Consider the following 27,724-nt stretch of genomic DNA (forward strand, 5'->3'; position numbering starts at 1 on the left):
CGTCTGTCATTTCTGTCCATATTTGTTCACCTTTCAAGAGTTAAACATATCAAAAACATCAATAAAACATACATAAATGAGGAAAAAAAAACACGAAAAACAATAAAACAGCTAATATGTGTTCAGTCGAAGTCCCCTGCCAGCGCAGCATTAGAGGATGGGAAACGTCTCTGTGTTTTCAAGATGTCACTTTTAGTGAGGTTTCTAAACCAGCCCACCAGTTCAAAAAATAAAAAGCTTTCCAGTTTTCTTTCTCTATTATTTGTTCCCAGGGAATCTGTCAAAACAATATTAATAAGCTGTTTACTCTTCCTCCAACAGACCACGATAGGCTATATCTATATGTTTCTAAATGTTTGAGCTGACACATAAAGACAGGCACACTACTTATAGGCAAAAAAAAAACAAAACAATACTTTGAACCTTCATTTAGAACAAACTTATTTTACTCAACCAAAAAGTACCAAACAGGCGTGTTTGAAGCATACACATTCAACCAGCATGGACGGAAAGCATCACCTACAGCATGTAGAATTGGCTAGAATACTAAATAATAATGAGAAAAATACTCAAAATAAAACCCAAAAAAACCCACCCAGTACTTCCAGACAGCTGTCCTCACGATGTCCCCATATGTCAGTAGTTTGCGTTGTACTTTAATTTATTTATTTCTCCCCATTCCTCGACTTAACACTTCCTTTTTTTTCTTTTTCTTTTTTAAACAATGTACAGGTCTATCGTTCCTGCTTCAGAAAACAAACACGAACCCAAAATAAAAAGACTAAAATATGCATTTTCTCTTCATAAATACTCAAATGTACCTTCAATTTCCCGTTGCCATGGAAACACAGTGTTGAGGGGTCAGAGGAAAAAAAGGTAGAGGAGAGATGTTTGTGTTGCTACTGTGAATTATTGCATATTACGAGCGACAGTGGTCACCATGTGTTGGCATGTACTTCCTTGGCATGTCTTCTACGTGTGTTGTAATATTCAGTAGAAAAGCAGCAGTGTTGCGCCTTGGGTCCAGGATATGATGAGACCAGTGTATGGAACAGATGTGAGATGTCTTTTTTATCACTGTCTGTGCTCTGAACGTCCGCTTCACACTATACTCCTGTGGCGCTCTTGCTGGTTCACAAGTTCAAGAGATGTTTCTGTAGGATGGCACGGGCCCTTTCTGAGATGTGGCACTGGTCGTTCAGTCACAGACAGGATCATTCATGTTGCCCGAGTGGTCACGATCAGTATGTCTGGTAGACATCGTGGATGGGCAGCTGGAAGGTCGCAGTGGGAAAGGCCTGAGGCACAGCGTAGCCAGCGTAGCCGCCGTACGCTGCGGCCGCCACTGCCGCGTTCTTCTGCAGAGCGGCAAGCGCAGCCGAGTTGGCCGTGTAGTTAGCGATGGGGACGTATCCTGCTCCATACAGGCCTCCAGCTGTCGGGATGCGCTGTACGTTGTGGGCCATGGCATAAACTGGAGTGATTGGACGACCCTGAGGAAAAAGAATGAAAGGTTAGAGTGAAAAAGAGGATTTCTAAAGTATGACTATAGTTTGTTTAGTGTGCTATAACTTTTTTGTGTCATTTTTATTTGATTTGTCAAACCATGGACAACAAACGCTTCGCTGTTGTTTGTGCGGATATCTGCTCTGAGAATTCCAAGAAGAAAAGACGAGTATGGGTGAGTTATGGAGGAGTTGCCGTTAGATATTCCCGCTACTTCCTACACTTTCTCATTAGCTGTTGGCAGCATGTGTTTGCAGTTGGGTCAGTTAACGACTGTGGTTGGTTAACCCTCACACACTAACAGATTACACTAACACCCAGAGAATGGATGGTTGTTTGTCTCTATGTCTCTATGTGTCACCTCGCCTTTTGCCCTATGTCAGCCGGGATTGGCACCAGCGGTAGAAGATGGATGGATGATGGTATTTTAGCATTTTCATAGTAGTAAAAAAAAATGTTTTGTCGCCTGTGATATGAACTAACATGTTGAAAAATGCCACACGTTACCAATGCTATTTACAGGGACCATGCAAATAAATGTTTTTTAAATGTGTGTGCATGTGATTTTAGAGATTTTACATTTCTCAATATACATTATATTAATACTTTTTCTTAGCAGGTGTTGCACTGGTCGGATTGCATCCTATTTCCTCCTTATGAGCATTAATCATTCAATCATATGGCAAACCTGGAAAGGTGGAGGGGTAGAGACTGCAGGAAGGACGGCAGCAGCGTTAGTGGTGGTGTGATCAGCGTGTTGAATGGCCAGAGGGTTGATGAGGTGCTCCACCGTGTGCACCTTCCCCTCCTCCATCATCTTGGCTGCAGGAGCCGTACTGAACACTGGGTACTGGCCACCCAGAGTCTGCAAGGCCACTGTACATAAACAGTACACAACAATGAGAGCTTGGATAACAAAGCGGGGTACGACACGTAACGAAATGACAGCGGGAGATGGTTAATATGTTTGTATTCAAAACATGGGAAATATTAGGAGGAGATGAGCCGACATGCACCCATGAAACACCGAGATATGAGAATAAAGGAGTGACGAAGACAAAGGTGATGAAGGATAAAAGAGAGAGAGAGAGGTTAGAGAATATATCTTAGGAATGAAGAGAAAAAAAGAACAAGTTACACAAGTTTAAATTAGGGTGTGATTCGGATTATGTTGGTGCTCAACTGTGGATTAACCTCAGTGTTCCAGCACATACATAAACACTAACACACACACACACACACACACACACACACACACACAGAGTAAGCACAATGTGGTTATTGTTTCAGATGGACAAAAATCATTTTAATCTGGTGGTGATCCTGTGATTCCACACAGACCAGGACTGAGACCGAGCTCCAGTCTTTCCAGAAGCAGCATCAAGATAAATCACTTTACAAAATGGACCTCTGATCAGTTTATAATATATGCCATAAAGGATATTAAACTTAATTCTAGTTCTGTTATCAATGCCAATCTGGATATTTTTGTAACGTCAGCATTCTTTGCATTATATCGCTGACGTACTCTTGCCTTTGCAGCAAGAAGACAACAATAAGTGCCTTTCTGCATGGAGTTTGCATGTTCTCCCCGTGTGTGCGTGGGTTTTCTCTGGGTTCTCTGGGATTTCCGGCTTCCTCCCACAGTCCAAAAACATGCAATATGGGGATTAGGTGAATTGGACACTCTAAATTGACCATAGGTGTGAGTGTGAGAGTGAATGGTTGTTTGTCTCTATGTGTGTGTGGCCCTGCGATGGACTGGCGAACTGTCCAGGGTGTACCCCGCCTATCGCCCTATGTCAGCTGAGATTGCCACAGCACCCTCCACGACCCTCTGGTGGAGGAGATAAAAGCGGTAGATGATGGATGGATGGATATCGCTGACGTTTTCACCTTTTAATCCTGTGCAGTGTGACCACATATGGGTCTACTCACATATTCCCATTTATAAACGCAATTTCTTCCTTTTAGTGTCATCCTCCACCAGGAGATAGTATTTCAAAATCAAGCCACCCAACTTAGCTGGGTCTGCACTAAATGTCATTGCAATGGCCGTTACTATAAATGCACTGATGAGGACTTTCATGGTTGCAAAGCCAAAAAAAAGAAGAAAAAAAGTAGTCATCAAAAAGCAGAAGAAAACCAAATCACATAACACATGCATTTCAAAATAAGATCAAGAGCAACATCTCTCAATAGCACCGTTATTAACTTTTTAGTGATCAGATCAGAAAGAATGAAAGATATTGTGAAAAAAAAAAGAAATCTATATAGTGAGCAGGTTAATTCTGCATTTTAACTCCAATCTTGACTGAAACTGTTGTATTGCTACTGCTTAACCATTGAATCATCATCCGTCGTTCTGACTGTGAATGGAGACAGCTAATCTTTTTTTATCATCATTATGCATTTTTCTTTCATCAGTTTATGAAAGAAAATGACAAAGTGCAATAATGTTCACTGTGTTTCAGTCAAAAGTTGGAAGTGAATGCTCGTGTTAGAGGAGATTGGGAAAGAATTGGTCCCTACATAACTACTGTATGGTTGTGTTCAGACAGAAGTCAGCACTGCATACAAAACATGGCTGCATGATTCATTTTACTGAGAACATTGTGTCATCTCTTTTTTGCCAGAATGCAACACAGTGCATTCCATTTTGACCAAGTGAACAGTCGTTTTCAACTGTTTATCATGGTCATTATTATGATGCAGGAGGGAAAAAATGACTGCTCTGATATTCGCATGTTGAAGCATCCGACGGCCACTATTTAAAACGCAGTGCTGTTTTCCATCTCAACGCGGGAATTTTACGATATTGTGGGACAAAGGAAAGAGACAAAGTGTCGTCGGTACTTCATGGTTATGCTAGAAAGGACATGTATGTCATGCTGCAAAGACAAAGGAATCCTTTTTCCCATAACCATCAAGCAACACCGTTCCTTAAAACACAAAAGGACTGAGAGAGTAGGAGTAGTAAAGCTGGAAGGTTTAGTAAAAGCTTTTGAGGTGGGCGAGGATATGGATGGATATCTCTATCTCACTGACTTGTGCCAGGTTTGATGCCAACTGGGTTGACGGAGGCAGCAAGTTCCAGACTGGGCATCAGCTCATAGGGCTTTTCAGGCTGCTTGGTCTTGCCCTCATGGTAGCGGCTGTAGATGCCACGACCTGCAGAGTAACCCCCCAGGTATGACCCCCGTGGTCCAGGGGTACGGTTACCTGCAGTAGCACGACCACGACCTCGCACAGTACCTGCTTAAAATACAATTAAAGTAAAGGGGTTGTGGTTTAGAACTTGGGCAAATTGTGCTAAAAGTACGGTGTGAAGGTGAGTTTTCTATTAGACTGAGGGACGTTTAGCTCTAATTTAAGGCAATAGCAAGCTCATTAAGTGAAGATGCTTTTAGTCTCTGAGCAATATATGTTTGAGATAAGGTTTTTTGGGGGGTTTTGTTGTTATTTTAGTACGCTCCAGGTTGACCTCTTTCTTGAGCACTGTTCTGTCTCTTAGCTATACAAGTTCATGGTGCTGTGAAATGGTTGTCCAAGATGTATGTGGATTCACTGCAATCTCTGCAATAATCCAGCATGAAATGGGAGGTGATAGCGCAGCAGAAAAAGAATGGTGTTAGAAAATTTATAGTTTGTCAAAATGGCAAGAAAGCTCATTGTTCATTGAAGGAGTAAGTAGGAACAAGGATGTGAGAGATTACCATTGTTCTGTATCATTGGGGTTCCTTTGGGGAGAAAACCAAAACACAATGATTGTTGAAAGTCAAATAGATTGTCCTGCCTCCACCCAAAGACCATATTCAATCAATCAAAGGTAATGGGATTAGCATTCATTGGTCCATCACCTTGTTCTGTCTTTGCCTTTTTAACAAGTCTTTGATTTTAAACCACAAAATCTTATCACACTTAAATTCTAGTCCTTAATCAATATTATCTTAGTCATCACGACAATTTCAAAATCATAGCTCATTAGTGATGGTGTCTTTATTCCTACTCTAGCTACTGTATACACCAATGAAGTTCTGCTAACATTTAAAACATAGTTGGCCTTCAGGAAAAAAATTGTGGCTATTACAATTGATCATTAATGGCACAAAAGACAAAAATGAAGTCTAACCTTTCACAAAGTAGTCCCTGTTCGGTCCAATGAGGGTGTTGTAGGGATAACCATAGTAAGCCAGTGTGTATGGATCACACTGGTATACGTAGCTCTGCTGAGCCGGCTCTGGAGTGGCAGGGACTCCCCCCTTGGAGGCCTTCTGACGCGAGTACTGCTCTTTATCCACCGGCTTGGCGAGCGTCACCTCAATGCAGGAACCTTCCACCTCTGTGCCATTGAGGTGGTCCATGGCCAGGACAGCATCGTCTCGGGAGGTAAAGTGGACGAAGGCATAATCACGAATTTTCTTCACCCGTTCAACACATCCAGGGTTAAACTGGCTGAATACCTGCTTGGCAGAGAACATTATGTTTTATTGTATAGGATAGAAATATCTTTTCTTACTGAAACCTCCTGACTGATCTGTCAACCAAACGCACCTGTCTAATTGCCTCCTCGCTGGTCTCCATCATGAGATTCCTGACATAGAGGATCTTCACCGTCTCCATCACATCTTCATCCACATCGATCTCTGGCTCAGCCCAGTCTACTGCGATCTGATGACCCCACAGCTGAATACGTCCAGGCATCAGCTTCCTGCGAGCCATGGCGGCCGCGCGATGTGACTCGTACTCTACAAAGGCAAAGCCACGGTTCTTCATCTTGTCTGCAGCGCTGGCATAAACTATGACATCTAGTACACCCTCTGTCACTTTAGAGACCTCCTCCAGAATCTCCTCACGCTTTTTGGTCTTGGGGATGCCACCAATGAAAAGACGGCAGTTGTCCACAGAGGAGCAGACCCCCAGTAGCCGCCCAGGTCGCACTTCATAGTTATTGAGCTCCCGCACTGCGCGCTTGGCCTCGCGTTTCTCTGTGTACATTACAAATGCATACCCTCGGTTCTTCCCGTCAAAGTCCATCATCAGCCGCATCTCGTAGATGCGTCCGACAGACTCAAACACTGGCACAAGCTCATCCTCGTATACATCCCGAGGGATTTTGCCCACAAAGATTTCACATCCTCGTTGAGGGGCAGGACCACTCCAACCAGGAGGAGGGCCATATTTACGCTGACCATTTTCCTGGATCATACTGTAGCCAGTGCGCTCTACCAGAGACTTCAGTGCAGCCTCATAGGGAGCACCCGCGACACCCTCGGGGATATTAATCTGTTCGTGGAGAGACGGTGGAGAGGAGTTGGCGGGTTTGGATGGGGCAGCGTTGTTGCTCATGGTTGAGGAGGAAGCAGAATCTTCGGCTGTCATTCTGGCATAACCATCCAATCAGATCTGGGGCCTGAGAAAGATGAGGAGAATTACAATTATATCGTTTAAACCACAAACAAGAGAACAGAAAATACAAGAAGGGACATAAATGAGAAGAAACAGCACCATAAAACTGCAGCATGTAACTTTGGGTGATTTTTGCTGTTGTAGATCTTATTATTTTGCATCCTGGATTTTTTGAACAGCGGAATTAACTACTGAAACTCTTCATGGGCGTTTCTTTGTGTTTTCAGTCCTCAAACGTGTTTTTAGCGGTCTCTCACAGCAAAAGCGAAAAATTCACCGAACCACATGAGATCAGTATTGTGTGAACTAATGTGACAGTGGTTTGAATGTAACGGACATTTACAGACACAACTACAAATTTAACTGCAAAATGTTATGATATGGCTGCTCGCCGAGATTAAGTGATTATGAATTTTCAGACAGGGTCACATGCTAGGTTACTTATAAAACACTAACACACACATAGCAATCTAGACAGAGCAGTGGAGCTAAAGCATATATAAATCCCCAGGGTGCTTTTCCTTATCAGCAGTTTTACAACCTTGTTTTGCTGAGTTCCTCAGATCCCTTGCTGACCTCTGAACTCTATCAGGGAATGAAGGCCCGCAAATCCTGAAACCTCCATCCAGCTCAGGGTTCAGTGAGTGTGGTCACATGCTCTTTCTGTGTGTGTGTGTGTGTGTGTGTGTGTCTTTCAGTTATAGCAGCTAAATTAACAGCTAACAAGCAAACTCATATATGTCACCTCCAGTTAAACTACAGTAAAACAATATAACTCCACGCTGTGAGAAATGCTGTGCACATTAATTAACCTTACACAAGCACCTGTTACACACTCACCCCACGATGTTGGACTTTAAACCCCCTTATCAATATGCAAGTTATAGGTGGAGCTTTTTTCCTGTGTGTGTGTGTGTGTGTGTGTGCGTGCGTGCATGTGTGTTTGCCACATCATTAAGTTCTGCAGTTCTATAAGTGGAACAGAGGACAAGCAGAAATCGGCTTTCCAAGCATAAACCTCTTATTCTGTTACTTTCCAGCACTGCCAGTATGCAGCACGGAAAAATCCACAGCAGTTTAAAATCCCCAAATCTCCACAAAGCGCTCAACAATGAATCAACAAATCACAGGAGCAAATTTCATCTTTTAGTCAGACCGAACGTCATGTAGTCTTACACAAATAGGTCAAATTGCCTCTCTTGAATCACAACATTGCTTAAACTTCGATGGCGATAGGTGAGGCAGTCAACAAAGGTAAAATGCTACAAAGCCATGCAACCATGGTAACGCACACACTCATTTGACCTGACCTAATATCCCACTCTCCCACACACACACACACCTGTTTGCTTGTTGTTCCCACAAGATTTTTTTGTCTACTGAAAGAGCAGATGCTTTTTATATCATAGAAATAATTAAAAAAAACTACAGTAGATATTATATCAGTTCAAATGTCATATTATTTTGTGCATTTATTGTTATTATAGAAAATAGTTATTTCAAAACATGGGATCAAGGGAAATGCAGAACAAAACTCACAAGTCGGGAAACAGGGTGATGTTTTTCCCTTCTATTTTTAGCCTGTTTAAGGTTTCTGCGCGTTCACACAGGTCAAGATGACACTGAGGTACATAAAAATACAGTTGAAGGCAAAAGAGCCATGCCCCAGTGGCTTACAATAAATCAGCTTCTTTTTTTCTCTCTGCGTCTACAGCTCTGTGTTTTCCTTCTGCTGTGTGTGCTAACATGACTCCATCTCTTATCAGACTTATCTTGTCAGACTAATGACAAAGGGAGGACAATATTCTCTTTGGGAGTTCTGTTTGGTTATAAAAAAGCAGCCATGTGACACCGAGGTCAACAATTTGTAAAAACCCAGTGTGAGGCTCTCTTTTCTGGGTGATTTTGTGTTTTGTCAAACACATGACAGTGTGAGTGTGGGGTAATCTACTTCCTGCCTTTGACCACCACCAGTGATCTTCCTGACTTCCTCAGTGCTGACCACTCGACTGCTGAGGTTTTCCTTTCTTAAGTGAAACTCAGGAAATCGGTGTGCATTGTGTCAGAAGTGAAGCAAAACGCTGATGATCTCTCTTCCTTTGCCAGAAAAAAAATAATACTGAGTGTGTATGTGGGATATTGGTACGAGTGTATCTGAAAAAGTCGAGATAACAAGGGAGAGGTAACGCAGCATGACAGAGGAAATAAAGAAAATGATAACAAGAGAAAAAACAGCAGACTGCTCTGACCTTATTTTGTGTGTGTGTGTGTGTGTGTTTGAAATCTGAGGCAGCCACACGTAAATGATTAACTGTGACCAAGTCAAATTCCAGCCTTTACTCACAAAGAGCATTAACGACATCTCAAAGGGAGGGTGGGGGAATAAAATAAAATACAATTTTGAAATAAGTGTGAGTCTTCTGTATGAGTTTACATCAGAGCAGTGGCAGAAGCCACGAGGGGAAACAGCCGATCTTTGCTCAAACACAGAGTTCAGCTGGTCAAAGGTTTTGCCTCAGAAAAGCATGGAACTAACAAGTGAACGGAGTCAAAGAGCAAGGTTTTGACGGCGCTCCGGTAATCGCAGTGGAGATTACCCATTACACTGTGTTTATGATTGATAGAAACACCTGATTTTATATGTAGTTACAGTATGTTATTGGGGGAATGAATTGCTTTATGAGCAGACAAAAAAAGCCTTTATGGTTTTCCAGCCTATAAACACGGACATCTTATTTTTCACATGATCAAATGAGCCATGCCATTAATAAAGCATGGTTACTCACTGCTGTCGCTGCTCCTCCCTATTTTCCCTCTCAAATACGATGTTGCTCTGACATTTGTAACAAACATCTCTCGTGATTTCCATGATATAAGAAAACAAACCGTATGTTAAAGAGTAAGGAACAATGCAGCTTCCTTTTTGCTCTCCTAACATGTGTGTGTGTATGTATCAGTGTCGTGAAAGACACAGACCTGTGGAGGCTGCCATCTTAGCCACACACGTGAACATGTGGAGGTGACTGACTCACCCAGCAGAACATTAAACAAAACACTCAAATACAATACACACCTAACGGGCAACCCTGTCACAAGTGATGCACTAAAAGACATAAGCAATTCACCTTTCACAAGCAAAAATACTACACACTGATACTTTACACGCTACACTACAGCTTGAAATCAATGCAACTTTTCATTTGAAGATGAAGAATCCAAGGAGAGTCAGAGAGAAAGAGAAGTGAGAGTGAAAGCAGATGAATGGCTGTGGGAAAGAGAAGGGGAAGCAGAGATCAGTCAGATGTGAGGATAGCTACCACTGTTGTTTCACAGAGCTCCGCTGCTTGGCCGCCTGCTCTGGGAGTGTTAGTCCACCTCCATCAGAGACAGGTACAGCAGGGCACTGAGCACAGAGGCCAGCCTCCTCTACACACACACACACACACACACAGATGAGGGTGGAGCTAAAACAGGTACTTTGTGGGAGTGTGAATTGGATTCAAGCCCCAGTTTTTTAAGAAAATCATTACATTTAAATGTATTCACCAGACCTGATTACATACACAGACATACAAAATACTAGCCTAAGTGATTAATTGCAATAATTACTCAATGTAATAAGAAAATAAATCTTATGTAAATTCCATATTGCTTTTACATTTGTTTTTATCTCACGGCTGCAGTTTAGTCTAGTCTTTAGTCTGTTTGCTTGAAAAGATTTCTGTTAAAAAATTTTTTTTTTTTGTAAAGAATATTTCCTGATCTCTTTGATTTATTTGACGAGTCCTCAGAAAATACCCAAACTTTACATTTCCTGGTTAAACTGACCACCTTGATGAGCTACATGAGACAGGAATAAACTGTTTTCATAAGAGAACATAGCAGCTGGAGGAGAATTAACACAAACCTTTACTTTTAACACTTTTAAAAAAGAAAATTGCTGATATTATATTATATTTTACTTCATAAGATGGTAACCGACTCAAAAACTCTTTCACTAACAAGATATGAATGGTGGAAGAGGGCTGATGGGAAATGTAGTTTAAAATGAAAAGGGTTTGTTTCTGCTGAGAGTGGCAAAAACCTTCAAACTTGGGCTTGAAACACTTCCTCGTTTTTTTTTTTTTTGTGCTGACATTTAAAAATTGTTGACTGTTGTTTTACCACAAGTGATTTATGTCATGTCAGCACAAGACTACAACTGAGTGTAAGGCTGAGTGTGTGTGTGTGTGTGTTATTTGTACATCACAATGGTGAACATGTCCCTGCCACAGCCTGACTTAAGCAAACAACACACACCTTCCTGGGCAGTCAAGAGAGCAGATAGAGAGAAGAGTGAGAGACAAAAAAACAGCCTGATGAGAGTTTCTGTCTGAAATGTCCTCTCAGTCTAGAAGAGAGTAAGTGAGGGAAGGCGAGAGCAGATGGGGGGGGGGGGTAAAGGGACATAGAGATGAAAGCCACAGTGTGTGGTCAACACTGTCTGTGCTGACTCTCAGCTGCAATTGAAACCAGCTCTGCTCCTTTCAGCAACTGAGTAAACAGGGAAGAAGAAGAAGGTTTATTTAGCATAAAGACCAAAGACAATGATGGATGGACAGAAACGATGAGATTAAGGCATAAATGATAGATAAAGAGCTAAGTAGGGGCTGTAGTGCCTTAGACCGTGTTTGCATAATGAAACACCCGTCATAAAAGTGTTGAATCACTGGGAGTGACGTCAACTCAAGTGGACTGAACACAAATAATAGCAGAAAGGTGTGTCCGTGTCCGTGTGTGTGTGTGTGTGTGAGAGAGACATAATGAATGTTGAAGTGTGTGCGCGTGTGTACAATGGCAAGAAAGGTGTTGTTTTTTGGGGGGAGAGCGGAGTCAACGGGTCACTTTAAAGTTTAACTGTCGGTTCTTAGTGTTAGAGCTTAGTGTCAGGGGTCAGACTCGTCAGAGGGTGTCCAGGTGACCGCACATCAGGTCATCGGTTAACTGTTAAACCCTGCAGTAAGATCCCATGGGGGGGGATGTATACAACATTTATTGCCCCATGCCTTGTAATGATTGTACGTGTTTCACTAAATCATTTGTCAGGCAAGTTATGTTGCTTCAATTTGAATCAGGTCTTAATGTGCAGATGTGGCGATGATTTTGAGTTTGAATTTTTTTTTTTTATCATTACTGAATGTCAACCTTCAGTAACCCAATAATATAACTTTTTTCACTCACTTAACTTTTAGTCATTTCTTCTGAGGACTTTAATTTGGGGTAACAACATATGTTCCTGTTATTGAGATTTAATCCCATTAAATGGGGCCTGGCCCGCGATGGGAGACTCTGACCAATCACAGGGCAGGACACAGAGAAGGTGCTCCTATTGGCTGTTCTACTGAGCAACATGGCTCATCACTGGAAATGTCACTGTTCTAACACTGGAAACTCCTGTAAAGCAACATGTTTTTTTAGAAAAAAAGTTTAATAAATGAAAGAAAAGAAAAGAAATTTGGACAAATGTGTCACTGGTGTAATGACATGTGGATGAAACTAAACAATCAACCATTTCCCTGGTGATCCTGCCAAACCCAACTGTAAGAACAATGTGAGTCCTCAAGAGCTGGCTCTCGGAGCACTTCCACAGGTTTTTGATTTGTGTTGGTCGACTGGATTGAATCACACTGACCTGTGTATTTACAGTGTTTATTTTATGGCGATACGCTGACCCTGACACTGTGTGTAAGCTGAAACGCACAATGATAAGAAATCACATTTGAGAGTTCTTAGACTTAGTAGACTATCTCTGATAAGCTAGGTCTCTAACTGCACGGAATCTGCGTCATTGACAGAAACTGTGAACAAGCTGGAATAAAGTCAGCAGTAAAGCAGTGGTGACTCTCGGTATCTTGGCCAGAGAGCTTGTATGACTACCATCATCCATAAAAAGTAAATGAGTAGCATGTCACAAGACCTTGGGTCTACTGTTTTTCTCTCTCTCTCCCTCTCCCTCTCTCTCCCTCGCGCGCTGCAGAGTGATACAACCTGTACAATAACACCACAATGTGTTTTTCCACAAGTGACTCCACTCACACAAGCACAAAAACTGAAATAAGAAGCTTCCTGCTGTGGGTTTTCCCCCCCTCTGCTTTCTCTAACAGCCTGATTGTTTGTGGTAGCTGTTCACAATGCAACTGTCTAAATCACCTAAATATTATGGAAGACAGCAGTGAAACTCAGATTATGACCTCCACCAGAACACACAGCAGAATCAGCTGCAGAAGGTGGCCGGTGGACTTGGAAAAACAAAGGACTCAATGAAAGGGAAGTGAGAACTGTGGCTGACCCCCGCAGACACATGATGTCCTCAGAACTGTGGTTCACACAGATCAACTGTCAGCACGCTGCTGCGGCAGCAGGACGGACAATCCACTCACACTGCTGATGGAGGACAAAGACGCACTTGACGTGTCTGTTTTCTGCCAAAAGCCTGGTGTGTTTTTAACGTGCTCAAACTAATAATCACAGATTACAGTTCCACTGTCCACAGGCTGTCAGTGGTCACACCTTTCATGTAGGCTTTCCAGTACGTGGGCATCAAAAGTGTGGTAGATTATTTTGTGGACTGACGCTGATTCTAATCCTTTAACTGGTCAAAATTGTCAAAAAAAACATGTTTTTTGTCTAGACGTGAGCCCCTATTCATGTTTGTCCCTGCCACCGTCCTCCACTGTCTCCTACTTCCCTTGTCTTGTTTTCTCTCCTTCCATCCCTGTACCTGTCACCCTCATTCCTCTGGTTCACTCAAGCTCCAAGAGGAGCAGTGAGGAGGGGGGAGAGAGGGAAGTGTGTAGAGAAGTGGAGAACAGTGTGTGTGTGTGTGTGTGTGTGTGTGTGTGTGTTTAAAGGACCACATAGAGAGGACCAAATGTTCCCTCTCTAGTCTCCTCATGCAGGCCTCCCTCCCTCCCTCCCTCCCTTAGTATTAGAAAGTCCTTCAAAGTGAAACAGGCCTGAAGAATTTCAGGTCAGAGGGAGTCTGTAAGTGACTACCTCAACCCACCCCAACTTCACCACAGAGGGATGATTCTAATCCATTTACCCCGAGAGCCCCCCCACCCCCACCCCGCCTTACACATTTGTCCACTCAAAACCCCACAGTGTTAACTCAAACCGCATCATTTTATACAATACATCAAAAAGCTTGAAGGTTCTCAGTCGTCAAGGTCATTGAGTCTTCAGGAGTTTCGGTTAACTTTCACCACGCAAGAGGTTTCTGTCCGCAACTGAAACTCTACTTTTATCTCACTCTCTTAACGTAGTTTCACTTTTATTTCGCATGTTATTAAATAATTTCTTTATTTACAGTTGTTCAATATATTATTTATGTTACTGAGTATGCATTTATTTAGTCATTTACGTTCACTTTAAATTGGATCTTTTACATGTTTTTTTTTTTGTTTTTGTCTGGTCCATATGTCCATGTGATGTGTGGTGTGTATTTCAAGTTGTTTATTAAAATCATTATAATTATTATTGGGATTACCACTAATTATTAAGGAACTACTTATATACAGCTATAAATAAATGGATTTTACTGGAATTAACTAGTGCAAGTTCAGTTGCCTCCCTCTGATGCGTCCCACATTTGTGATATAGGCCTTTGTAGGCCGTGTGTGTGTGTGTGTGTGTGTGTGTGTGTGTGTGTGTGAGCGAGAGAGCAAAGTCTACTAAATAATAAAATGTTAACCTCCCTTCAGCATCTCTCTACAAAAGAGCTAACCCTCGCACTGACTTTATCTCAAACAAGGGTCCACCCTGTGGACAAACACACTGCTGAGAGACTGCGTCAGGCTGCCACTGTGACACAGTTACAGAAAACGTTCAGCTGAAATACCGTTGATGAAAAGACGATAGTATAATTCACGTTATGCTTTATGAACCATGACAAAACTGTGAAAATAAATGTTTTGTATAGCCTCAAATTCAAATGAATGAAACCTAGCAGCAGGGCACTGGCTTTTCTGTTGCTAGTGGACACACATACACACACCCACACACACACACACACATACATACATATCTACAAAACAAACAGTTCAACTGAACCGGGGTAAAAGTCCATATATTGTATGACCAAGAACCCGGAAGTCTATGGGTAATAATACCAGCCTCTCCTGTTAGTCACTGAAGCATTTTTTATCCCCCACCCTGAACACACACACACACACACACACAGAAATACAGCACCATGCCACTCCACTGGTTCCACTGGTTTCACTCTAAGAACATCTATTCCGAGCACTGATTGTTTGAAAGGAACTCACTCTCTGTTTCCATCCTCATTTTTGGTGTTGGAACTGAGCAGTGTGGTAAAATAACAGAACGCCAGATATCGTCACAGAGAGGAGAAAACCTGCTTCCTTTAGATTACCTCTGTCACAAGACTTGACACAAGATCTTGGTCCCAAAGTCAAACAAAAAGCACACCCCAAACATTTAAACATGGAGGCCAGAGGCTAGAGACGCCAGAATGTATGAAGGGTATCAATAATCTGAGAGATTAGTTGGTTTTTTTCCCGACAGAATCATCATTTCAAGGAAGAAGAATAACATAGAGACTTTTAGAAAGACAGATGATGACACTGTACCTGTTTCGGAGATATCGAAGTGTGGACCAGTGAGCTGTATTTTGATTTTGGGAGTCACTTCTGTATATTCACACCTTTCTAAAAAACTGTCTCTCCTGTGGCACTGACAGGCTGCAGCAGCCTCCTCGACCTGCTGTGTCTGGGTGTTTGAGTATGGAGGTAAGCAAAGTTGGTTTAGTGTTTACTTATTCTTAGTGGCCAGAGGAGAGAGAGAGGTGGGGCCTCTCAGTACAGGTAACCCCCCCCCCCCACCACCACCACAACCTTTTTTTTCTCCCTTCTTCAATCACTCTCTCACTCAGTCATTCTTTCTCTCAGCTGATAAAGAATAAGACAAAAGGGGGGTTGGGAGGGACGGGATAGAAGGACAGAGGGTGTGACTAAAGGTGATGATTGGCAACAATCAAGGAAAAGTCATGAGGAACCTGTAGGTTACAGATTCACACTGACATTTGTGCTCATTTCTTACTGTTCAAGGGAAAATCTGAAGTGGGAATTTAAAGGAAGAATAGAATACTTCAAACGTTTTTTAAAAACAGAAACAATTCCTCTCAAGTTTCACAGTCAAGGTATCAATGGGTTTATTTTTATCACAGACACACAAGTGTGTTCAGTTGCACGTCAGGTTGTTGATGATGCAGCAAATATGTGCTGCTTCATCACAGCTCTGCTCGTCCCTGTCTTCATTTGTGAAATGAGGCTTGGCGTGCACAAAGCTGCTGGGCTTTTTTCCCACTGTCATATCTCTACTGTAATGTCTGTAATGAAACCTGTGATTTGTTCACATGATAAGGCCAGCATGCTATAATCTGATCTTCACCATATTTAACATTTCACCTGTTTCTGCATGTTGTTTTAACTTTGTTTTCCTGTCTGAAGTTCAACGGAAGCTGCAAAAATAAGTCATTATAAGTTACTTATTACATATTGGTCCTTTAAAAAGTAATAACATAACTTTATATTCGTGTAATACTTTCATTACTCATCATATTACCATTTTACTCTTGTAAATACATTGAAAATGTGACGTTTCTTTTGAAAATGAATTGATTTCATCGAAATAAAAATGAGCAACTAGAGAAAAATCAGTCTCTCAACACACAAAGACAAAGAGTTTGATGAAAGAACTCACTATTGCTTTTCATAATGGCAGGAAATCACAAAAAGAAATATTAGAAAATAAGCTCTTGTAGGTCAATATAGACTCAAATTACAAAGTTTGGCATCACCCTGGTACTGTAAGAGTTTACCTGTGTCTATTTTAGCCATGGCTGCCTCAACAAATGCTGGTAAATTTAATTGCAGGTTTCATAAACCATGATGTCAAAGGCACTTTGCTGACGACAGACTGATCAAAACACAAATTATACCACTGTGGTCGCATTCCAGGCACAGGAGACCACAATGACAACGCTTGGAAGTGTACATAACCTTCAACAAGCCTTAAAGAGAACAGGGTCTATGCTCTTATCAGTCGGGGTGCCGTTTGTGTGTGTGTGTGTGTGTGTATGTGCGTGTGTGTGTGTGTCTGTGTGTGTGTGTGTCTGTGCAAATACCATTGCACAAGTGACATATTAACCAATGACTCTGTTAATGAAGGACATGCAATCACTGATTCTCACTTTTTGGCAGCGCGCATGCATGCACACACACACACACACACACAGTATACATAGATAGCAGGTTCAAAGTTTACTGATGGAGTAATCTATTCTCTCCACAGGGTGTAAAAAAGGTTGGAGGGAAGGCCATATTGCGGCTATAAACCTAATTTAAAAGGGGGGATGAGAGAGTGATTGACACACAAAGATGGCACTCGAACAAAGTCACCCGCTCACAAATCAAAACACCACAAGGTCCCGTCATCAACCATTTTCATAAAACAATAATAAATCTCGATACAAAGATTAAAACATGCTATCTGTTCGTTTGCTTTATCGAGGATTCGCGAGCAAGACAGTAAACTGTGAATCACTGTTACTTGCATGCGTACTGTTCCTGTGTAGTATTAGTGTTAAGAAGCGTGATTTCAACTGTAGAACTGATCAATGAACACAAAAGGGAATGTTGTCTTGTAGTAAAACCCATTGGCGACATTTTAAAATACTGCTCATTAATGCTAAGGGAAGACGGAAAGAAAAAGAAGAGAGAAAAAAAAAGTTATGACAGTTAAATTAAATCACACCAAACAGGATTATAATACGGAGAGTAAAAAAAAATGTGTCCAGTAAAAACATTAGCACACTTTGACACACTTTGAAAGCACAAAGTCATGCGCTGAAGACAAAGACATGAGGGAACTGGCCCATCAGGTCTGATGTGACGCCATGTTCAACTGTAAGAAGCCCAACACAAACAGCCTGACACTGTTCACATGAGAGGTGAGTGTGTGCTGCCACGTATGCTGAGAGCAACACACACACACACACACACACACACATTATAACAATGCATTACACATATATACAGTACAGTGCTTAACAAATGTATTAGACCACAATTAACAGCTAATAATCGCTAATAATCTAAATCATTTTTTATGTTTCTGCTGTGGTTAACACACCAGTATGTAGAAGCGCTTTAACCAAAGTGATGTTTTTAACGCTAAAAAATAATCCACAAATCTGTTTTTTAAAAAAGAACTGAAAAAAATAGTAAAGCACATGATTATTTCTTGATTGAAATGTCAAATTATAGTTATTTGCTTGCATTCCCTGAACAGGAACATTAGTTTTAGAGGTTAAATTATTGTGCTTTATTAATTTCGGGCTTCTCAGAGAAAAAGCCGGCTCCAATGTGGCTATAAAAAGGTAAATTCAGTTAGTTATTTGCCAAAAAAAGAACAATAACTATTGTGTTCTCTTGTTTTTATGACAGGTGCTCTAATAAATGTGTGAAGCACTGTATATATACAGCAAACATGCTTTTATTTGCGACATATGGTCATCATTGGTCTCTTTGTATGCATCGTTTCTTTAATATTGTACTGCACTTTACAAAATCTTATTATATTGTCATGTGTAAAAATAGAATCTGATACTTGTTTGTATGTTGGTTTTTTATCTATAATAGCCCAATAATAATATCGGACATATCCAGTTTTTATTATATGCTTTGATACTGTGTGTGTGTGTGTGTGTGTGTCCCTTTTACATTTTGGTATCAGTTGCTTTTATAACTGTTAAGTTTGTTGGGAGTTATACAAACGTCTATGACGCAAGTAAATCATTTCTGGACACATGATCATGTTGGTGTTTCTTTCTCCCATCATCTCCTATCATTTCTCCACTGCTGTCGATGCAAATATATATCGAAGAAAATTAGCAGAGAAATGATAGAAATGTGAGGTATGTGTGTGTGTGTGTGTGTGTGCGTCGGCTCTGCGGCACATGTGACACAGCTGAGGGGCCTCGTCAGAACAAAGCACTTGTTTGTGAGGAAAATAATTCTAATGGGCAGCAGATTACACCTCCACCCAGGTCAGTAACAACTCAAATAGGGGGCATTTGAGTGTGTGTGTCGTCTGACTGTGTCTGTCTCTGTCGAGCAGCTTTTCAATGTCCCCCATTGACCTCTGTCGCTTTGTCTGCCTCCACTCTGATTAAAAGCTACTGCAGATACTCGAGCATGTGAAGTAGAACAGATGTGTCTTGTTGAGTGAACACTTACACTTACTACAAATAATAGAACAGCAGAGATGGGTTTTCTTTTATTTCTTGAAAATAACAAACTGTCAAGAAAAACTGAAACTAAACTTAGTAATGGGATTTGAATAATTGAAACTAAAAGCAAAATGTTTAATAATTAGGAATATAGGAAGCACCAAGGCTGAACGATTTTGAATACATGTCTAATTGCGATTGCGATATGATTCGCGATATCAGAGGGAATGGTCATTTTTACATAATTATTCTCATTTTCATTGAAATTACATATTTAAAATGATTACTGTGTTATATTTGTGCAGATCTGCGGGAAACAAAGACGTTTTCTTCAGTCTGTAGAATATAATGTGTATCAGTACAGGACAATATTTGATCTAAAATGGTGATTTCACAGAAAATATTTTCTGCCTCCTGCGATTTCAAAACTGCAGTAAGCCGTATTGCTATTTTGATAAAGTTTTAATGAATTGTTCAGCCCTGGGAAGCACCGTATAATATCAGGGATGGCAATCAGTATCGGTCAGTATCGGTATCGGTCCAATACTGGTCAAAATCACTGGATTGGATATCGGACAGATAAAAATCTGACACGATCCAAAAGTCCTACATATCGAATGCTTCACTATTCACAGACTGTAAGAAGGTTAATAAAAATCAGCAAAACCTATTTCAGCTGAGTCATGTTTGGGCTGTTTCTTTCTTCTTTTTGGGAGAACAATATTTTGTTACACAGTTGGAGAATTACTTAATCTTTGAAATGAATCATCACAAACGTGTTGTTAACAGCTTCACAAATGGTCTAAAATGACTGTATTGGACATATATTGGTATCGGTAGATAACGGTATCAGACACAAAAAAGTAGTATCGGGACATCCCTATATAACATATATATAATAAACTGTCAGTGTCCTTCATTCAAAAGAGCATAAATAATGAAAACTGAAATATAAAGATGTAGAAATGATTTGACCTCTATCCTCAACCTCAGCTGACCCTCTCATGCCGACACACACACATGCAGCTGGCACATCACAGTGCATGTGTGTGTGTGTGTGTGTGTGTGTGTGTGTGTGTGTGTGTGTGGAGATGGTAACGTGTCAAATGTTCAGAGTTAAAAATGTTGCTGAGCCTAAAATTCCTCTCGTGAACTTGGCGACTGGCTCTGCTCTGTTCTTTTGTAACACTTCCTCATTCAGAGTGTCACCTCACATCCTGCACGTCTGTTAACCAATCCCACTGTCCAAATTATGATTAACAAAAAATGACTCAGCACAAAAAGGAGAGACTTTGTACCCTCCTACCACACACACACACACACACACACATGATCTGACATTAGAGTCTGAGATTTTTTTTTTTCCCTCTTCCATCTTGATGAAAGAAGTTTCCCCTTTTGCCTAGAATCTTGTCAGCTGACAATCCAGTCACATGGCTGCTCACTGGCCAATGGCAGAGCAGCAGTATTGTGTGTTTAGGTGCAACAATCAGCGCCAAGGTCAAGGAGACACGGAAGGAGGTAGAAACAAGGAAAGGGGGAGCATGAAGAAAAGATTTTGAGGGAGCAGCAAGTTTTTATAAAAACACGGTCGAACCAGAAAACAGAGTCACCCTCATGAGTTATGACCACAGATTACAGCCAGATAATAGCCAGCTATTTTCTGGTCGCTGACCAGTAACCACTGCAACGTCAACATGTATGACTCTCCTCTCCTCTCCTCTCCGCTCCCCCAGAGACGGTCATGTGATAGTGTGTAAGCAGCATGTAGATCAAATAATAGACGTCTGAGTAGATGTGATGAGGTGATTTTGTGAACATCTGTCTAAAACTTCTTTTGTACTTCTTCACAATGCCAGCGTTGTTTGTAAATAAAATGGAGGCTACAGAGATGTGATTACATGACTGAAGGTGCATTCACTCATTTACTACTGCTTTATCCTCCACATGAGGGCCATGGGGCGGCTGGAGCTTTCACCTAATAAGATTTACACCTCCTTAAGACCTCTAAAGAATCTTTTTTAATATATATATATATATAATGTACAAATCAGTGGCATCAGATAACAAAAAAATTACAATCAATTCAAACAACCCTTCCTTAACAAAGAGGGGTCGTCCTTCGTATGTATATATATATATTATATCTTACAGCCTGAACACAGACAGAAAAAGACGTGATATGACATGGTAAATGTTAAAACTGAAGAAGAATATATTGATCATAATTATTATTATAGGTTACGCCAAATAAACGCAAGATAAAATGATCAAATAATAGTGAAATTAGTGACTAAAAATCCTATTCCACCATATTCACGACAAACAAACAAGTGCCTCCACACTGGTGCATATATAGATCAAGGTACTTGACCCATTTCAAGAGATAGTTTTCTGTCCTGTGCTGCTGCTACTGTGCCAAATTCAGTTACCCATTCCTGGAAAGGAGGTTCTCCTATAGATCTTAAGAAGATGTCTGTTGCTTTTTCAGCAGCTCCTGTGTCCCCATGAGCTAAATACACAGGTTTTTATCTAAGAATGCTGCTGTCAGAGACTTTATGTACTTCAGTTTCCAGTTGTTACAGGAAAAAGCAAATATAATCTCATGATATTATAGATTTAAGCAGGTGTAGAGTTTGTCCAGTGGCAGAAAAAAAGTCTTGTTTTAGGCAGTGGCACGCTTGGAAAAGTCAGTTCCTCACAGACCCACACTTCCAAACCCTGAATCATCCCTTTAATCCACCACAGTTATGCAAATGCTAATTATCCAACTTACGACATAGGCTTAAAAGCGATTGTATGATTGATTCATCATTAAATATAACCATGAGTGTTTGGACTGTGTCCAGACTGAGCTTCTACCAGATCCTGTCTGTGCTGATCTTGTGAGATAATTACTCAGCAAACAATCTGTGTCATTTTAAGTATGCACGTAAAAAAAACAAAACACGTCCCTTTTAATGGCTGGCATAGATATGTTCAAAATGTACAGAATCTTTCATGCACTGCCAACTTTTAAACATGCCATTTTTACCAGCCCTTGCTACAGGGGAAAAATAATTGTTACACAGAGAGTACACACACACAGACACACTGGCACTAGTAGGCACGTACACACACACACACACACGGAGTGAGAGAGAGATCATGAAAATAAGACGGGAATGTAACAGGTGAGATGGTGGAATTCAGTGTCAGTCAACTACAACACCCTAAACTCACAATATCCAGTCAGATAAATGGTGTCACGCACATCGCGCACTGACACAGCAGGGTCTATGATGAGAGAGCAAGGTTTGTGTGTGTGCAGTAGGTGATTTGATTCTGGTTAGCTGTGTTGTGTTGTGTTGTGTTGTGTTGTGAAGCAGTGACTAATGGGAGGACACAAAGTTCTACACCGGAGCTCATGATAACATCCAACTCCATAGCGCACACACAGACACACACACACACACACACACCTTGCCTACGACCACCGTGACCCTCACCCCCTCCTTGTTGCCAGAATGGAATGTTCCATCAGCCGAGACTGAACTAAACCCATTCACAAAATGGCACTAGTAGGCATGGGACACGTACACTCACACACACACACACAGGTTTGCATAGCTATACTTCTTAGGACTCTGCAATGCCCTCAATTCATTAGGAAAAGGAAGTAACAAGTACAAGTATATATGTATACACACACATACATATAAGTAGCTCATTAGAGTCCGGTACAGAATATGCAAATCAGAGGCTTAGTGAAAGTATGTGTCTGTGTGTTCCAGGTATTTCTCATCTTGTGGGGACCTAAATCTGCACAGTGGCATTATCCTCCTCATAAGGGCCAAAGAAGCAAGCAAAGCACCATAACATAAATGATTACATTTCAAGGTGAAGACACGTTGTATTAGTCAGGGTTAGGTTAAGGCTCTGGTTTATTTTTAGGGTTAGGCCAGTAATCGTTATTGTTAAGGTTAAAGTAAGCGTCCAGGAAATGTGTGTGTGTGTCATAAAATAAAATACACTCAAACTAACCTTAAAAAAAGCAATTAAAATAGGCAAAAGCAGTCAAGGGACGAGGGAGAAACTGGCAGTGAAATGAGGCATAATAACAGCATTAGAGTACGAGCAGGCTGCAGGACAGAGGAGGGAAGGAGGGGAGGATGGAGGGTTCAGCGGTGTCACCACATGGGGGGGTGGAGGGGTTACACAGATGTCAAAGGTTGACCGGCAGAAGGAGGGGGGAGTACGAAGGGAAAGTCAGAGGAGGAGGAGAAGGAGGAGTGTTGATCCAGCCTTCACAGTGAGTGGATGTCACCTGTTTACACACTCACTCCTGCCACATTCTCAAAAAAAGAGAAAGAAAGACAGTTGCACAATATCTAATCTCAGCTGGCTCTCTCCATCTATAGAATAAAAAAAAAATGATTCTTTCTCCGTTTAGTTCTGCAGTATTAGGCCTGGTGGAATGTATTGACTGCTCCTCCACCTCCTCCTCATCCATTCTGTGGTGGAAGTCAGCTCACTGCTCACAGATTATTTACTCAGATTTTGTCCCCGTCCCTGTGGATAATCGATAATCTGTGTCTGGTTTACACATGATAAGGTTTAAACAACAAACGTACTTGACTAGTGTTAGAGGAACACGGTCAACATAACTTGTTTTATGCTTGAAATGATGAGACTACAGGGACACACGGCGGTGTTGCCTTGCAGTAAAAAACCCAGATTGACGACTCATCTTTCTGCATGTTCTCCCCACATTTCAAAAGACATTCGGAGGTCAACTGGACACGATCAATTGCCCGTAGGTGTGAATGGTGAATGGTTGTTTGTTTGTCCTGTGATGGACTGGCGACCTGTCCAGGATGTACCTCGCCTTTCGCCCTGTGTCAGCTGTGATTGGCTGCACCAGCTCCTGTGACCCTCATGTGGAGGATAAAGTGTTGGACGGATGATCAGACTTTTCTTTCCATAGCTTTCAGAAACCATTTCTTTTGCAAATAAATTGCATTAAAGCATTTCTGCTGCTGTCTAGAGTGTTGTGGATTCAACATCATATTATTTGGCCCCTACTTCACTGTGGTGCTAATAAACATTTCAACATCGTCAACAGAAATCTGATGGCATGGTGACTACACTGCGACTTTCAAACAATATGATTTCATGAGTCTGAGTGTGATTATTTCCTAATATTCAGCAGTTTGAATGTGCAGTCCAGCCAAATACCATGAAGGTTCTTTTATCAGCGTCTTCTTGTCAACACAGCAAACCGAATCTAACCTTTTAATAACTGGCACAAAGCAAAAATGCAGGAAAAGGCTGTTCCCATTTTGAAAGCAGTAAACTTGAATTATTGTTATTATGATCTCTCAGTGACTGTCTGCCTTTGATTTACTCGCCTCGGGACAAATACACATTTTGATCCTAACTCTTTCTCACCAATACTGACCATGTTAACAACATTCTTTTTTTTTTTTTTTTCTACCTGCAAGTGCAACCTGTTTCAACTTCCCTACTGCTGCTCAGTGTTTGGTCTGATCAGAGGGGAGCTGAGGAGGGAGGTGCAAGTGGACGATGGAGGAGAAGAATGTGGCCATTGTGCTTTCCAGGTATGTGTGCGGTGTCTGTGTGTGTGTGTGTGTCTGTGTGTGTGTGTGTGTGTGTGTGTGTGTGTGTGTGTGTGTGACAAACAGAAAGAGGAGAGAGAGAGAGAGGGTGATCTTGTTACAGGTGTTTCATAAACACCACAATAGTGCAAACAGGTTCTTTCTCTCTCTCTCTCTCTCTCTCTCCCTCTCTCTCTCTCTCTCTCTCTCACACACACACTCTCTCTCCCCCTCTTTCTCCCTCTCCCTCCGCTGCATTAATCACTTTAGTCAGTGGCTTTACATATCTGCCTCAGTGTTGGTGGTTTAGGCTTATGGCTTTGTCTCTCTCTCTTTCACACACACACACACACACTCAATCTGTGCTTCCCCATCATGAGCATGGCATGGTCATGTGACAGTCAGGTGACACGACCATACCGTGTGTGTGTGTGTGTGTTTGTAATGCATATGATCCATAAGTTTCACATCAGCTTCCATCAGTTTTATAAGTGACGAAGTAATTAAAGAGGTTGTTTTCCTGTAACTGCCTCCTTGCTTTCTGTTGCTGATGTGCTTGTCAAACATTGTCATGTCTTCCTGGAACTAGAGCCGGCTCATACATGATACCACTAAAGTCATGCTTGGGAAAAAAAACTCAAAATATGAATGCCTTTCTTAGATGACTGCCTGTCCCTTTTCTTGCAAGCGGGGGAATGTGATACAATGGTTTGAGAGAGATAAGTATCTGAAAAATGGTTCGACTTGGTACAGTGAAGAACTGAACCCACAGACACACACACACACACACACACACAGGCAGAAATGAAAGTTTGTTAGAGCAACGACCAAATTCTAACAATTTAACCTGTGTGTTTTTTTTAGGTTTTTGGAGAAAGCAGTTGGAAGTTTGTCGTCACTTCATCAGGTCAGACCAGTACACACGCATGCCGACACGCATGCCGGCACACACACGCACACACACGCACAACCACACTCCTGTCTTCCGTCTATCTCAACACGTGATTATCAGGAAACAGTAAGTGTGAAACTAAAAGTTGTATCCCACATTACAACAACTGCAAATTATATATCCTTTAATATCTACTAAAATTAAGACCCAAAATGTATTATTTCATCCCGTTCTATATTGGGGTTTCGTTCATTTATTGTCTTCGACAAGATTCTAAAAGGTCTTTCATGTGAAGAGATGGTTCCCAAAATGACATGACTTTTAAATTGTAAATATACATTTAGCAGATGTGTCAGAGAGACACCTGCCGCGCACCGACGATGATGTGAACCCTTGCCCTCAGACACACAAACCAAAATTGCACACAAGTATATGAACAGGCACGTGCATCCATTGCACTTGGCCTGGAGTGTAAAGCTCACTAAACAAAATCTCGTTTGTACAAAAACAGGACGCCCATGGCTAACTGGCACCCTGCTCAACCAGTTCCTGAGACGCACACACACACACACACACACGCACACACAAGATGAATAGACAAGACAGCAACTGATTACACATACACATCCTCACACAAGAAAATAAACACTGAGTCCTCGTCCCACAACCTTGTAGTGAAGGTTACAGCAGTCAGCTGGGTCAGAGGGAACATTGGACCAGCTGAAGAAATGTCCTTCCAGATACCCACTGTGTGTGTGCATGTGTGTGTGAGTGTGTGTTTTCTCTCTAAACTCTCCTTTGACATTAATAGGAAAACGGAGACACGGACAGAAAGGACAGCACCAGAGACACATGAGACATGGACAGAAAGGACAGCACCAGAGACACATGACAAAGTCTCACGCCCACCTGTGGAATTTTGGGGGGACGTGTAGTCGTCGTAGTTTCTTCTGCCACTGTTCAAAAGCAACAATCCAGCTGATCACTTTCTCATCTTCCCTTCCTCTGTCTTCCTCTCCGCTCTTTGCCGTGTGTCTCTCAGGTTCTCTCAGGTTCTCTCAGGTTCTCTCAGGTTCTCTCAGGCCTCTCGTTGGCTGTCAGCGTGCCTCCTTTCTTCAATGACAGGTCCCCCAAAGCAAAGTCAGAAGAGAACTCACACACGTCTATAACCAACACAGAACACACACACACACGCACACTCACAGGGGGAGGCAGACGCTGAGGCAGAGAGGACAAGTCAGACTTTCTGTTCTTCTTTCTGCATTTTTTTGGATTCTGACTCAGATCCTCTCTGTTTGTCCTCTCCTCTACAGCTACAGCCACGACAGCGCATGTAGACGCAACAGCAGGAGACAAGAGGAGGGGTGAGTGAGTGTGGGGGGTACAAGGTCTTGAAGTGGAGAAGAGAGCAGAAGGTGGCAGCGTTGAAGGCAAGGGCTAGAAAGAGAGAGAGAGAGAGAGGGAGGGAGGGAGGGAGGGAGGTAGGGAGGGAGAGACGTGGTAATTAGTGAGTCGGTACCTGACTCTCACTGACATAAGCTCCACATTCCTCAGAACCGAAGAGGGGGAGAGAGGCAAGGGAGGAAAGAGGAAAAGAGAAAAAGTTCTGAAAAGACACACAGACACACTAACAATCCCAGGAAACACAACAGAGAAAATAAACCCTCTTTATCCACACAGAACACACAAAAAAAGAGAAAAACTTCCTTACAGCACACCACAGCTGATGCCTCTTCTCAAGTCACAGTAGCATGATGTTCAATGACGGCGCTGCTGCTGCTGCTGCTGATGATGATGATGATGATGATGGTGGTGGTGGTGGTGGTGGATCTCCACTGTGCGTCACCTAAACCCTCCAAAACGTTTAACTTGTGTTCAGGTGTTTATTCTTCTCTTCCATCTCGTCTCATCTCTTGTCCCCTTTTCTCTTCAGTCTCTCTCTCTCTCTGTGTGTGTGTTCTTCCCTCTCCCCACCTCTCTCTCTCTCACACCCAGACACACACTGACTTGATCTGTGTATGGTGT

At 41.8% G+C, this 27,724-nt stretch overlaps 1 protein-coding gene across 9 annotated transcripts; it reads right to left on the reverse strand.

The window, feature by feature from the left end:
• Positions 1-977: 977 nt before the first annotated feature.
• Positions 978-27,724, reverse strand: rbm47 (RNA binding motif protein 47). 9 transcript variants are annotated; one of them, XM_058639966.1, is made up of 8 exons: positions 27,411-27,724; positions 26,609-26,808; positions 6,061-6,919; positions 5,639-5,969; positions 5,223-5,246; positions 4,555-4,764; positions 2,195-2,382; positions 978-1,493 (listed from the first exon to the last, which is right to left on the reverse strand). In XM_058639966.1, the coding sequence occupies exons 3-8, from the start codon at positions 6,886-6,888 to the stop codon at positions 1,242-1,244; spliced, it is 1,833 nt and encodes a 610-aa protein (XP_058495949.1). In that variant the 5' UTR covers positions 6,889-6,919; positions 26,609-26,808; positions 27,411-27,724; the 3' UTR covers positions 978-1,241. The 9 variants fall into 9 exon arrangements, with proteins under 9 accessions (XP_058495949.1, XP_058495948.1, XP_058495953.1 ...); XM_058639965.1 differs by having other exon boundaries at positions 26,609-26,812; XM_058639970.1 differs by lacking the exons at positions 26,609-26,808; positions 27,411-27,724 and adding an exon at positions 15,549-15,719 and having other exon boundaries at positions 4,555-4,761.

The sequence above is a fragment of the Solea solea genome, chromosome 10 (assembly GCF_958295425.1).
Source record: "Solea solea chromosome 10, fSolSol10.1, whole genome shotgun sequence".
In the NCBI taxonomy this organism is placed as follows: Eukaryota; Metazoa; Chordata; class Actinopteri; order Pleuronectiformes; family Soleidae; genus Solea; species Solea solea.

Bases quoted from the DNA above. Each gene is read 5' to 3' on its own strand.
- rbm47 (XM_058639966.1), bottom strand. From the start codon at position 6,888: ATGACAGCCGAAGATTCTGCTTCCTCCTCAACCATGAGCAACAACGCT. The intron at 5,247-5,638 runs GTTAGACTTCAT...TTCTCCCCAAAG, and splicing joins CAGGGACTACTTTGTGAAAG to GAACCCCAATGATACAGAAC. The intron at 4,765-5,222 runs GTAATCTCTCAC...TTGTATTTTAAG, and splicing joins CCCAATGATACAGAACAATG to CAGGTACTGTGCGAGGTCGT.